At 40.5% G+C, this 14,556-nt stretch overlaps 1 protein-coding gene across 1 annotated transcript; it reads right to left on the reverse strand.

Annotated features, from left to right (window-relative positions):
• Positions 1-151: 151 nt before the first annotated feature.
• LOC138593244 (transmembrane protein 255B-like) lies at positions 152-14,297 on the reverse strand. Its single transcript, XM_069664168.1, has 9 exons — positions 14,234-14,297; positions 13,272-13,414; positions 13,092-13,154; positions 5,330-5,419; positions 4,349-4,429; positions 3,321-3,406; positions 2,448-2,607; positions 2,174-2,320; positions 152-370 (listed from the first exon to the last, which is right to left on the reverse strand). The coding sequence occupies exons 1-9, from the start codon at positions 14,295-14,297 to the stop codon at positions 152-154; spliced, it is 1,053 nt and encodes a 350-aa protein (XP_069520269.1).
• Between the last annotated feature and the right edge of the window lie 259 nt (positions 14,298-14,556).

Below are 14,556 nucleotides of genomic sequence, written 5' to 3' on the forward strand. Positions count from 1 at the left end.
TCTCTCCTCAGTGCAACCACATGAAACGTCGGTACAGAGCAACAGTGAAGCTCACGAGTGATTTCTGTCTACAAGGTCACTATTGAAATGTCTTGTGCTACATTCAGTCTGACCAGATCAAGATGTATTTGCTCCAATCTGCCCCATATGTTCAGCAGGCGTATGGTGGAGGCTTCTCAAAGGGGCTGTAGGATGGGCCGTAGAGGACAGGCGCGTTGGGTGTCAGCATGTAGCCCCCTGGTTCCTGGTTGGCTCCCTGAGGCTGTGGCTGGGTGGGAGCATGAGACGGCTGGTTCTCCTCAGACAGGCCTGAGTTGGATCCGTTCGGGATCAGCTGGGGAGTAGCAGGCTGCTGAAAGCTGCCGTTATGCTGAGGGAGAGGAGACAGGGAGTGGTGGAAGGTATGTGGAAGAAGATCCAAAGATATTAAAATCATTTCCAGCATTTTTTATGTGGGGTGTGCCCTTTGGTTCTCTGGCAGAAGTATCAGAAAAGATGAGCTATCACTGATAAATCTGTTAGAAATATAACACACCGCAGACAACGTCAACATGAAATGAATTAAACAATGAATCTGCTAAGATTATTGGCTTGTTTCAGAAATACAACTTAGGCCGCAGTTACTTTATGGCACCTATTCATAAAGACTCAATCCGGTTTTAAGAAGTTTATTGGATATCTGCCGTTACATACAATATAATCTATGTGATGTGAATATTTTCTTAAGCCCACTGGTGCTTTGTGCTAAAAGCTAATGTCAGCATGCTAACATAATGACAATGCTGACTTTTAGCAGCTAAAATGTTTAGCATGTTCACTTGGTTTAGCCTGTGAGCCTGCTAGCTCAGTAAAACTTACTAATTAGTCCTGAAAACAAAAAGTACAGCTGAGAATAATGAGAATATCAAGTATTTTGCAGGTATTTAGTCATGAACCAAAGCATTTGGCAGAGTTTTCAAGTTAAAAAAAAAGTAACCAAACCTGGCAGGGTTCATCCTCTGAGCCACATTTTTATGTAATTTCACAGTTATCCATCAAACAGTGCTGAACGTGTGCACCGACGGACTCATTGCCTTGAGCCCCGCCACTACGCATTCTAAAGATCGTCTCCATTTAACTAGACGGTTGTATTTTTTTCTTCAGCTGTTCTGTATTTTTTAAGATTAAAGATAGTTTTAGTCAAGTTTTGCAGATATCAACCTCGGCTATGGGATGCTGGTCACGTGCTTTGATGTTCGAGTAAAACAGCTGTTCTAGTGCTGTAAGAAAATTATTTGATCCAGTGCTGCTCATCTGGTTGCCACACTAAGACACTGAGAGGGAGAATCAAGCTCTTCTCATGGCAGACATTTTGTCTCATTATGTAGGAGAAGCACAGGTGTAACTGTCAGGAAAGGGGGGGGGGCGCAGGTGCAGACCCAGGGGTGTCTCAAAGTTATCCACAAAATCGCAGTAGCGATAGATTGGAAAGGGGAGGAAAAAGACAACGAAACTGTATAGAGCCGCTACAGGCTTCCTTAATGAAATAAAGCACTAAAATGATTAACTGAATCACCGCTGCCAAGCAGCTGACTCAAAACCAAAATTGTCCAGGAGACCCAGAAAACTCAAAGCTAAAGGCAAAGGCTGCCCGGGAGGCCTTTGATAACCCAAAAGGCTGGAGTCACACAAACTCTCCAGCACCCCAAATTATTCCCTGGGAAACAGGCAATTGACCACAAATACACACAAGGTTCTGAGTTCGTGTTTGCAGATACACCGACAACTAGAGAAGCCACATGGAGAACCTCTCACTACCTCTGAAGGTGAGATAATGAGTCAGGGCAGTGCACTGGAGACTCAGGGTATATGAAGACTCCCCACACCTGGGCTTAATCAAAGCCAATCAGTGCCACACACACCTGATTGCAGTGAGTTGATTCTTTCACCACTCTCACAGGGCCGAAAGGTTGAGTTCCCTCACATGTAACTGAAAGAAGTAATGATGGCTCTGTTCAGTTCAAGTGTCCCTTTAAATCATGAGAATGAGCCAGCATAAAACACTACCAGGACACTGAAACTGGAGCAGCCATCACTAATTTTCTTACTTGGATCTGTACTTTTTCTACAGTGTGTTTTCCTTAAAACATTCCTATTATTGATTCTTATTTGCTTTTTTCTCTCGGCTGCTTACCTGCATGGGCATTGGGTAGTTGGGGTAGGCGGGCAGAGACTGTCCCGAAGGACAGAAGCCACTGTAGGTGAACATGTGCTGGGTGGGGTTGTACAGGATGTGGGGCGATGGAGTTGGACTTGGAGCCATCGGAGGAGTTGGCTTCTGCTGAAGAAAAATGGTAATAAAGTTGGCAAAACAGGAGTTGTGAAGGGGTCACTTTGCACCTATTTTTTTTAACTTCCTTTTAAATAAAGATGCACTCCAATCTTTCCACTTTTGTCCTCCTGCTCACCATATCCTTGTACGCTCCGAGTATGGCTGCAGTGATGATTCCCAGGAACAAGCCGATCACGTTGAGCACCACTGAGGCCCAGAGCAGGCGGTGCAGGTGGATCACGTCCCAGCAGCTGCTGACCCCGGTGAACTCGAAGTACTGTGTGTGGTGCTCCGTGCTGGAGGAGGAAGAGAGCAGGGAGTGAGTACATACCACACCGGCCACATATTTAGACTTAAGATTATCAGTCATTAATGTCAGTGAGCTGGCAGCTAAATGTGGTGCAGCTTTTATTAAGTTTATTAACAACACATGTAGTTTTCCTGCTATGACAGGTCAAAATGTCTGCCATTAAAAAGACCTACCACATTTTACTATCAGTTAAAGTTTTATTTTACTGTTTTTCAGGCAGAGAAGAATTAAATTAGTAATTTCTTCATAAACCTTCCCGGCAGATATTTATGCGCTACTCATGTAGGCACAAACAGGGAGATTCTTCCTCTTTGATGTGCAAAAGAGCTCAAGGAAATCTCCACCATAAAGTAGTTTGTAGAATAGGGTCATTTTTAATGCAAGAAAGTGTAAAAATCACATTATCCATGTTTGTTTGTCTTCTAAGACAAAATGATCAACAGCAGAGACATTAGTAGATTAAGATACTTTTGTTACATGGGCCCTGCTCCCTGCTCTACAAGAATCAATAAATAAACATGCTCACTTTGATAGACTGACGTACACAAGGTTCAAGTATCACCGAGCTAATCGTAGATTCCTGGAAAGTAGAAGGTTATCTAACCACATGAAAACACTATGCTGTAATGTAAAGTACAAAGAAACGAGTTACTATGGACCTTGTTCATCCGAATACCATCAGCTGGTGTTGGGCCTCACCTCTGACAGTTGTACAGGTAGCAGCAGTAGCAGGTGTTGCTCCTCAGTTTCAGCTTGCAGGCTTTTTCAGACGTACGGCACGTCACCTGCAGTGTCAGAGGTTTTACAGACCTTTTAGTCGGATAATTCTGTCCTGAAAACTGATACAACATCCAGATAATCAGGAGCAATCATAACTGAAGAGAAAACTCACTGCATGTCAACATAACAAATCCAAAACTTGTCTTGATGAAATGTGAATTAGTCTGCTTTTAGTGCACTGACATTACTTGACCACAAGATGTCACTATCCACTTTTCAACTGAACACCAAAAGGCTGCAAAGCACAGAATATAATCCTGCATTTGCCTAAAATACATTTTAAGCATCATTTACACCATTAAAAAGACGACTTCTGAGACACAAATGTAAAGCAGTGAACAAAGGGGAATAAATAAAGATGACGTAAGTAAATGGGAACCCTATTCAACAAGGCTGTTAGCTTTTTAGGTTATTATTCTAAATGTTCAGTGAGAAATTGACTGGTTTGACACACAAACAATAAAAGGTTGTTTCTATTGTCTATCAAAGACACAGTATGTAAATTCTGCAACTCTCAATTAAACTCATAACTAAAGTCGTAGTTCGAGGGGTCATGTAGTAATTAGGGATTATGGGGGTTGTTGTTTTCATTGTTAAACTACCACGATTGCAATAAGTAATCCTGCTCCATCGCCAGTGAGCCATAAAGACAATACTTACAATTGAGTGGCTAGCTAGCTATAGATAGTTGCTTCCCTAAGTTACCCCCAAAGTTATAGCAATTAGAGGGATTAAAGGGGATCTGAAACTATTGACAGGCACTAAATGAAACGTACCGTTGCCTTAAATAAAACAACAGATTTCTCCAAGTGTAAACGTAGTAGGAACCCACACATTTACACAACTCGACAAAATAAATATCAGAGGTCTTGTTTTAAACCATTTTTATGCTGACATGTTTTTTATACCTTTCAAGTGTGCATACAGTTTGTGTGTGTTTGAATCACCTCAGAGTAGTAGCTGTCGAAGGCGTAGCCCGATCCACTGGCGTAGAAGTCACACATGTCCTGCAGCAAGGGCCTCGTGTCCTGTGTGTGACAGACACATAAGAAACAGACAAACTTATATGGGATTGTGACCACTGGTGTAGAAGTCTATCATTTAACTGTGATCTAAATGCTTTATTTGTGTTGTGCTTGTGTGTGATGTGTGAAGTTTCAAGTGTCTGTGGCTTGTGTGATTCTTTACCAGCTTTACATTTTGCGTCCGCTCTAAACGGTCCAATGCGCCGCACTATAAAACCCACAGCATTAAACCTCGCTGGACTTTATATAATGTGAAATATAATGTGATTTTCCAGAGCTTGAAGGTGCAATAAATATGACTTTTACTGTCCTGTGTGCACAAAATGAAAATATCTGCAGAGGCCCTGATGGCACTGATGATCAATATCAGTGACTCGGTGCCAGGTGCTGATCAGTCCAGCTTTTTAAACTCTCTCTGGTCCACACTCATTAAGACGATCATTAAAATTCATGAGGCCGATGTGACTAACTGAGGTGTCCATGTATACAACCTCAGAGAGGAAATTTACCTTATTTGACCTGCTTTTCTCTCCGGTCCCACACAAACAAATTCAAGGAAATGCACTCAGGGATTTTCACCCAAAACACACAGTTATCAAACAAGCCTCTTGAGGAGGGGTCACATTGTATAAAACAAAAGTTTTCAGTGTCGTACAAAACTTTAGGACACTTTTAATCAGCCCTGTTGAGCTGAATGTTTCCTCAGCTCTGCAGGTCGGGCGCTAAGATTGGTTAGTCTGGTCCACCTGTCTGTTGCAGTGATGGTGCAGACAGCTCTGTCTGATTACATCTGCAAAGTTCCTGATCTTATCAATGTGTCTGTACCAGTCTCACCTGCATTTCTGTAGAAAAACCTCTGTTTTTGTCTTTCAGAGCAGGCACGTTTACACAAACAAAACTTACAATAAACTCTGAGGCGATGATCCCGTCCACAATGGCACAGAAGAAAGCCGCAACAACTCCGATGCTGATGAATATGATCGCTGCCGTGAGCTGAAAGACAAAGTTGAAGGAAATGAAGAGTCAAAAAAAGAGGTAAAGTCGTGAGAAATTATTTTCTTATAAAGAAAACCTAAGGTATCTTCAGAGTCGAAATGTATGTGATTATCAGCTTGTATTGGGTGTTATTTGAACTCAGTACTGGATTGGAAACAAATGTCTGACAGGTTTCAAAATAAAAGATGAAAAATCCACAATAAAATAAATGATATCAAAATCAATGAGGAAATAAATCCACCAATTAAGAATCAATGCTGACATAGTTTGCAAGAAGTTTACAGGGGAAAAAAGTTAGTCTGCCTGAAGTTCATTTTGAAAGTTTTCATTGATAAAATCATTCTTGCCACATATACATTTATTTCTACCAGACTCAAATTTTCATGAGCAATTAAGATGTATCTTTTCCATCAATTTATATGCCAGATTTATGATTGTACAAAGGCAAAGTCAAAGTGTTATCATTAAACACACACACTGGTTAATGTGAGCTCAGTGTTTCAGCTCATGTGTGTCCTGATTGGTCGTCTGCAGCGTCTGGGCTGCAGGACGATAAAGGAAATGTACGGCTTCTCTTCTGCCAGCACAGAGGTGCTTTGTGGGTAATTTATAGGCAAAGAGGCAAAGTACAGGAGACAGAGGTGGCCTTTTGTACCAGCAAGGTCAATCTCATTCCCCCAATCTCTCTCTCACACACACACACAAACACGCACAGACTGTTGCTTACCTCACACACATTCAAACCATCCTGTAAATTACGTCGAAGAATTTGATCACTGATCAAACTATTCCAAATTTCAACACATGTTCTCCCGTGTGGTTTTCACTGTAAGACAAAGTGATTTGCAGATGTAACACACACTCGCGCACACACACAGTTACACAGCAGACCCAGCTGGCTGATCACAGATGTCTGATCGTGAACTTTATCACTGAGCATCGTTTACTGTCTGTTCTATCGCTCCTCCAGGACCAAACCTGCTGTACTGAGGCAGCAGATTAAGCACACTTTTTCTTCTATCTACTGTATCTATCGGTCCCAAATGGATGGTGAGATACGGACTTTTGTCCAAAATTTAAGCTGAAAAAGTTACTTTAATGCAGATTTTTAATATCTACAGTATATCTACCGATCTTGCATTTACACTTTTCTGTGCTTCAAGTTCCTCAGGCTAAAAAAGTGCATGTTTATGAGACTAAGAGAAGTTTGCAGTTGATTTTCGGTTTGTATTCTTGTGTTTGTTGTCTTTTTTAAACTATTAGTTTCATACCAAAACTTCAAGCAAGAAATTTTAGACTAATATTTGGAGTAAATGGGCCTATTTTATGGAAGACACTTTGACATGTCACAGTGAGAAAGTCACAGGTGTATGTGATAAAAGTTAACGAAGGCTCAATTTCATTAAGCTGCATCATTGAACACCTGTGCTTTTCTTACTCCCACAACTTCAAATGAGGAAAAAAACCTGTCACATTTTGTTCTGTCAGTTAAGAGGATTTTGTCTTACATATGAAACATTTAAAATACCTCCTTTTTTTTGTTAAATATAGTGCTCTAAATGTATAAAACACAAATTGTTCAGGTTTGTTTCACAGGTTAGTTTCTATTTACCTGTGAACTGTCTGCACATGTGAGAATAACACAAGACATGGCTGCACGGATGTTAGGAAGACAAAATGAAATGAGAGCCCCGACTTAGAAAAGACACCTTTTTTTCCTGGGATGGTTTTATCTGCCACTGGCCCAGACTCTCCACTTCATTAGCCGTTTAAATGACTCTGCTTTTATGGGCTGTAAGTGGGAGATGAGGCCAGCAGCAGAGACAATAGAGCCTGACAACTGCATTACTTCACATTACCTTAGCACCAGCTGCCAGCCCATAAAACACCTCAACACACACTCAGTCGCCCAAACCCCCCAATCTCTCCTGATGCAACTGAAGCAGGGACAGAAAAATCCAATACTGTAAAAGATTAAATATACACAGGCACACTGAAGACAGTTTTCTGCTCTCATTAGACGAATCAGGGAGGAAATATTAAAAAGGAAGAAGCAGTGGAACAAAACTAAAACAATTTATTCTCGTAGTTTAAGTTAAATTATATGGGACTCCTATTTTATGCTTCTATACTTATACTCCACTAAATTTCAGGTAGATATTTTGTACTTTTTTATTATAGTACATCTGACAGCATACTAAGCTTTACTTAAAGTTATAATTTCGAAGATTTTCATTTAAATAAATGTCTGTTAAGTCTCTATTTATCGCCAAATGAGGTAACACAATGGTGATTGAGCTAATGGCCCACTGATGAAAGCCTTTGCATTTGCAGTATTACAGACTGGATGTCTGGGGCAACAAAAACTCACAAGTGGCGCCCAGTTAGTGACGTGTTTTCCATCACCCAGCAGTGGTTGGTCTGCCAGAGAGGGTAGGCGGAGCTAAGTGGCCGCTTTTCCGGTCTCTGCAAGTGTTGCGAGTGTACAGTAATCTACTATGGCTGAACAAACAAAGAAAAGATGGATGACTACAGATACAACTTCAACAATAAGTGAAAATCCAAAGAAAAAGAAACATACTCGACGCTCAGATGAAGGCAAACAGTCTAAAAAGGAAAACGACCATCAGGGAGGAAAATCAAGAGTTACAATCAGAGCCAACCGTGGACGTCAAACTGTCTGGATACCTGGGAAGTGTACTCTTGAAATAACCATTTATTGCCATGGGTGCCGCCAAAGAGAACAAAACTGAAATCTTCAAAATTAGCACTTTAAAGTACATTCTGCAGCTTTTATTAATTTGCACATTTATATCAGTCACAATTTGAATGACAGATTCATTTCACTTACATCTGAAGTAGCTTGTTTTTTTGGGGGGGGGGCAATTGGGGGCAGCAGAAACAAGTTGTGAAGACAACAATGACATATTGTCACCTTTATAATTGACAAGATAAACTTGTTCGCAAACAGTTGAATGTTTAACAACAATTATTTACATATTAACTTTATTGTCACATGTAGTTGTAGTTGTGGCATTTGGCTCTGTTTTTGGTTTCCACCAACTCCCGGGAGTCAAAATATTGTCACCAGCTAGTTGCTAACTCCCTGCTAACGCTATGTGAGCGGTGAGAGTGAACCAAAACAGTAAAGTGTAAGCCTTGCAACTAAACAGAGCTGAATCTTGTCATGAAGTTCTTTAGAGTAAAGAGGGGCGTATCCAGACTTTTTGACGGGGGTGGCCCAAGTGGTGCACTGACATATGCTGGGGTGACTATAAACATGACAGTATCATACCGTTTTTATATTCCAGAGTATAAGCTTTTAATTTACCAGACCAGATAACAGGGTGGCATCATAAAAACCTTCCATACTTCATCATTTAAGGACTGAAAATGATTTATCTCTAAAGGTCACATTATTATGTACAAACAAAACAAAATGTGATACATTGAAAATACCATAAATGCTACAAACAGCCTGAATGAGTTGGTTTGAACTTAAGTCCCGCCTCTGGCCAATCTAACCAATCTTAGTTTAGAATAATGTTGACACTTTCGGTGGCCAATCAGATTTTTAAGGAGGGCAATGTCACCCAAGGCCACCCCCCTGGACACGCCCCTTGAGTCAAGAAGAGCTGTGTATACATAATTTGCTGTAGGATCCTCAGTATTTCACACCGTGTTCCTTTCATCATCCGATAGATCTTTATATAAAGATATTGATTATAGCAACTTTGAGTACTGAAAAAAGAGAACTGTCAATAAAAGACAAAGACGTGAATAAAGTTAAGAGACGATCTATCAGAGATGAAGCGATAAAGACAAAAAGAGGAATTTAATAGGAGTCGGTAGAGATACTCATCAGGTTACGTAACAAAAGTCGCTGACCGCTGCAAGGACTTCCTCTCCTGCTCAGTGATCCAGTGACCAATCATGACCGCGGCTGGACACACTGGTAATGGGAACGTGTTGGGTAAAATACGACCCTTTAAAGGTTCACTGTTCTGCTCTTCTGAGCTTCAAGGAGACCAAAAGGACGACAGTCTGTGAGATACAGACAGTAACTTCAGGAGAGGAGGCTGGAGCGACGAGCACGAGCCCCGTGAAGGGGTTGGTCATAAAGAAATCTTGCAGAGTATCAGAGCGGTGAGGAGAAGCAGAGTTAGTGCAGATAGGAAGGGACTGTCTTCCTTTTACAGAGAGAATTTCATGCTCCATCGTCCTTTTAAACATTTTGGAGGGCAAGATAAGACAAAATGAAAAATGGGGTGATACGAGTCATTAAGATTTTTTAGAGCTTTATGCGAAGAAATGTCATTGAAGCACAAATGTGTGATTTTTAACTGCGCACATTCATAAAGAGGGCGGGTCACTGTGGATCAAAATGAAACACTAAAATCTAGAGGTATAAAAGAAGCGAGGGGTTTGGATGTCTTTTGTGGAAAAATATGGATGGTGGATTGTTTAACCACTTTTATTAAAATTATTTAAGATGTTTCTGGTATACTTTCCATTTAAATTGTTTGATTAGTTTCCTACTTCAACAGAAGGGAGGGATTACGCTGAGGCGTGAAACCGGAAGCAGCAGTGGATGAACTGGCACAATCCGAGGCTAAATTTTAGTGGTCAGAGGAGCAAAAAACGAGGCAGTGACATGCAGGAAGTACAAGAAGCTCCAGAGCTCTCAGGTGTCATTGTACATTTAGTTGTTCTTTAATGAGCAGCCTCGCTCTACCAGCCGTCTCTCATGTTACAGTTCGAGCCTCAAACACAGGAGGGAAGAAGACACCTGTGTGAGGGGAGAGATATAAGAGACACTGTGGACCAGCAATCACACCATTAAAGTTTAAAGCACCGAACTGGGAGCAATGCCGAAAAGGCAGACTGATGCAGCAAACAGTAAATGTGTTCTCCTCTGTGGTTACACATTTACAGCGAGGAAGGAGAGCCTACAAAAAATATTCTTTTACACAAAAACTGAATTTATCTTGGATAAATGATTCTTTATTTTGAACTATGTCCACATACACACAGAGACATGCTCTCTAGGAAAGGTATCTGTAACACAAGACGAAACGTAGGATGCTACATGAAAAATTCACAACACACAGACGTATCTAGGCTCCAGTCACAGGCAGAGGGAACACAGGGTAATTGCGGACCAGAGGTGTCTTAAAGTTATCCCTGAGGGATAACCACAAAAATCACAAGTGATTATATGGGAGAGGGGAAAAACAAAATAATAGCAAGCTAAGAACAAACTCCCTTCACAAAATAACACTTCGATAAGGGCAAACTAAACCACGGCTGCCAAGCTGCTGACAAGAAACTTTCAGGGTGACCAGGGAAACACTTATAAACCAGAGCACAATGGCTGCCTTAAAAGAGAAACACAAACGGATGGGGTTGAAAAGACCTACCCAGCACCAACAACGACTCGAGACCAACTAGAAAGGGTCTGCAAATCACACAGAAAGGGAAAGACAAGACCGAGACAACCTCTCCATACCTCTGATAGTGAGATAATGAGTCAGCACGGAGCACTGGAACCCAAGGATATATTGAGGCTTCCCACACCGGGTGTTAATCAGGGGCAGTAAGTCACACACACACACCTGACCATGCACTAAGCTGATTGCCCCAACAAACTCAAGTGGCAAGTCTGAGTGCCCCTCACAAAGTCTCCACTTTTTGTCGAATTGCTGCCAACCTTTATGTCCTAATACGGCATTTAATTCAATGGAAGATTTGCTGTCAAATTTGACTTGATGTCAGACAGAGGTAGATAATAGCAACCATTGATATTTTCGAAAATAAAAGACCAATGTTACAAGCAGGATTTATCAACTGTAGCTAGCTAGCTACATAATTAAGCTAACGTTAGCTTCCCTGGTTGAAAGTGCCTCAGTCTGACTTTTTAATGTTGAGCTGACTTCTTTAAAAGGAAACCCTTGAAAAAAGGAGTGTTTAATTTGTACTGCACCAAACAAAAGGGCAGTAGTTACATAACTTAAAAAATGTAATTGTTGGGGCAGCTGTGGCTCAGGGGTAGAGTCGGTCACCCCTCAATCAGAAGGTCAGAGGATCAAACCCCAGCTCCCTCAGGCTACATGTGGAAGCGTCCCTGGGCAAGACACTGAACTGGCATAGTCAATGGGTATGAATGTGATAACTGTGACTGACAGTTGGGCACCTTATGTAGCAGCCATCAGTGTGTGAATGGGTGAATGTGATATCTAGTGAGCTTTGAGTGGTCTCAAAGACTAGAAAAGCACTACATAAGTGCAGTCCATTTACACACAAATTAAGTTAGATTGACTCAATAACTAAACTAAAATTGATTTTTGAAAAAAAAACTAGTTAATTGGTGTGTATCCAATTTGGCATTCCATATGTAAGAGAGTGAAGAAGGCAAAGAAGTGACATTTATTTTATCATGTAAAAAAAGTAAGCTGAATAAGTCAAATTCCAAAAATCTAAATAATTGCAACATTTTAGAGATTTTGTAATTTGGTTAGTTTTTGTTATTCTAATACCTGATTCCTGCCCTGTTATGTCTTAGCTTAACCTAAAACTTTACCTTCATCTCGTTTGGGTTTCCTCTCTATACTCTTTGTTCTCCTTTTTTCCCTTAAAAACTACTGTACTCTTATCAACTTGAGTTTCAATATGTACAATAAAATAAATGGGACAAATTCAGAGGTGAAAAACTAGGACTCACAATCTGCCAGAGTTTTTGTGTCAGTGGTGTCCTCTTCCGTCCTCGCAGGGACTTCACACAGTTTGTCTCATGGTGGGTTTCAAGCAGTGATGTGATCCTGGCTTCATTACTTTACCGACAGAGGAGCAGTTTCAGCTTCTGGCTGCCAATCACCCTTAAGTATCATTTGCAATTTTAACTTAGTGCCAGAGGCTGCTGATTGAAGGTCAGTTCATGCAGACTTTGTTCTTTTTTAATTCTGTTTAATTTATTTAAATCTGAAGCTCTCAAACAGACAGTTTCTAATGTTGTTATTGCCACTTGTCCAACATAAGTTGAATAATCAGTCATTGTTAAAGTACAGAGAGGCACTTTGATGATATTATACTTGTGTCCCTGTCAGAGATCAACGAGCCCTGTCAGCGACTGACCAATACTAATATAATTTCCCTCCATGTCATTGAAATCCAGAGACAATCACATTCACTTCCCTGACCACAACTCCACTCATGTACACTGACCTGGGCAGTAGGACCAAGAACACATTACGCTGCCATCAACTAATCTGATTTGTCTCTTATAATAGAGCAATGTCCCAGAAAACGGTTTAGTGAAGTTTTAAGTGTGTAACATCATCCTCTACCTTATGTGTGCCGTTTCCAGGAACAATGGCTCTTTTTTGGAGGTGAATATATTAAGTGTATTGACAGAAGTCACCTTGACAGAGAACAAACAGGAGGCTAAAATATGAGTGTGACGTTGCACAATGTATGCAATTTCTGAAAACAAAAAGATGTCAACAAACCTTAGGGCTTACTTGTTAGCAAACAGTTGTCGATTTACACACTGAGCACATGCAAGGTAACATTAGCCTTCGTTATAAATGTGTGAAATAGATGGAATAAATGATTATAATGTGATTTTAAATGTGTTAAAATAACAACATGGCAGTCAGAGGAGCACACTCACCATGGGTCTGCGGTTTTCCACCAGGTGGATTCCAACAATCCCCAGAAAGGCTCCGAAACTCAGCTGGAGGTAGAAAGAGATCAAAGTGGAAGACACAAGCAGAAACACTTGACACAGAAAGAAGAAGATTAAAAAAAAAACATAATCATGAAGTGTTTTGAGGAGGAGCGTGTCACTCACGGTGATCCCGGGGTAATAACCAGCAACAGGCACATTGTCGGTGCGAGTGGCGGAGATCAGACCCACCGTCAGCACCACCAGAGACAGAGCCAGCAGAGACACGGTCACCCACAGAGCTGATTTCCTCCGACGCAGGTACTGATCTGAGAATGAACGGGAGAAAGAAACACCAGTTGTCCTTACTTTTTACTTAAGGCAACATGCAGATATTGAAATTATTTTAATCTAATCTAATCTCTAATCTTTTTATCTTGATCTTGGTCCTGACATTTTGGCAGCATTTGAAGAAGTATTTGATCATTACGTCAAGTTAAAGTACCAGTACAATTATGTAAAATGCTTAGTAACAAGTCATGCATTCAAATTTTACTCAAGTAATCATCAACAAAATGTACTAAAAGGAAAAGTAAAGTAATGTCCTCTATCAATGTTACATTATCAAACTTGTATTATAAACCTGTAGGCAACATTCAATGTTGTAGCTCGATATAGTTTTTTATACTGTTGTCTTGTTTGATTTACTGTGTGATTTGAATAACTCTGTGACAATATTCTTTATGCTTATTGTAGGTTTTGTCCCAACAGTTTGCAGTATTTTAGTTTTTTCACATCTATTGTGTTTATTTTGAAGCATCAATCCATAAAGTTTTCTTATGTGCAAGAGCTTTAGTTATTCAAAATCCTTATCAGTCTAGTAACTGTGGCTGTTAGATTAACAAAATAAAAGCAGTTATTACTTCAGGAAGTGGAGTAGAAATGTGGAAACAGAATTAAATGCAAATACTTAACAAAATACAAAAAGTCTATCTAATATGGATCAGACTTTCCATCTCTGCAGATGAGCTGTCGTGGATGCATTTCAAGTCACTCTAACAATAGATTCAACACTTGCTTTACAAGACTTTTTGCACACAAATTAAAAAAACACAGACACGTTTCCAAAGCTTTCATTTCAGTTTTACCTGTTGGATCCAGTATTTCAGTCGCTGATTGTTGAGTTGCTTGCTGGGTTTCAGGCTGCTGCATTTTGACAGTCCGGGTGAATTGAAGTTTTGAAAAACTGAAGAAAGTGTTACGATCAAGGTGGCTTTTATCCCTATCGATTCAAAACTGAGTCCTCTTCATCCTCCACAGAGCGCGGCCACCGGAAACAAGCTGCGAGTCAGGTGTTACTTAAAATTCAAACAGCTTTTCTTTTTTTTTTTTAAAGGAGATGGATTTAACGTAGCTGAATGTTACCACAGCCGCTCACTCTGAACACAGATGGGTTCAACTTTCTTTGAGC

This window comes from Semicossyphus pulcher, unplaced genomic scaffold (genome assembly GCF_022749685.1).
Source record: "Semicossyphus pulcher isolate SPU_LCO1_2020_fin unplaced genomic scaffold, fSemPul1.0.p SCAF_1, whole genome shotgun sequence".
In the NCBI taxonomy this organism is placed as follows: Eukaryota; Metazoa; Chordata; class Actinopteri; order Labriformes; family Labridae; genus Semicossyphus; species Semicossyphus pulcher.

Bases quoted from the DNA above. Each gene is read 5' to 3' on its own strand.
- LOC138593244 (XM_069664168.1), bottom strand. From the start codon at position 14,297: ATGCAGCAGCCTGAAACCCAGCAAGCAACTCAACAATCAGCGACTGAA. The intron at 5,420-13,091 runs GTGAGTGTGCTC...TTTGTCTTTCAG, and splicing joins TGGAAAACCGCAGACCCATG to CTCACGGCAGCGATCATATT. The intron at 4,430-5,329 runs GTAAGTTTTGTT...TGTCACACACAG, and splicing joins TCATCGCCTCAGAGTTTATT to GACACGAGGCCCTTGCTGCA.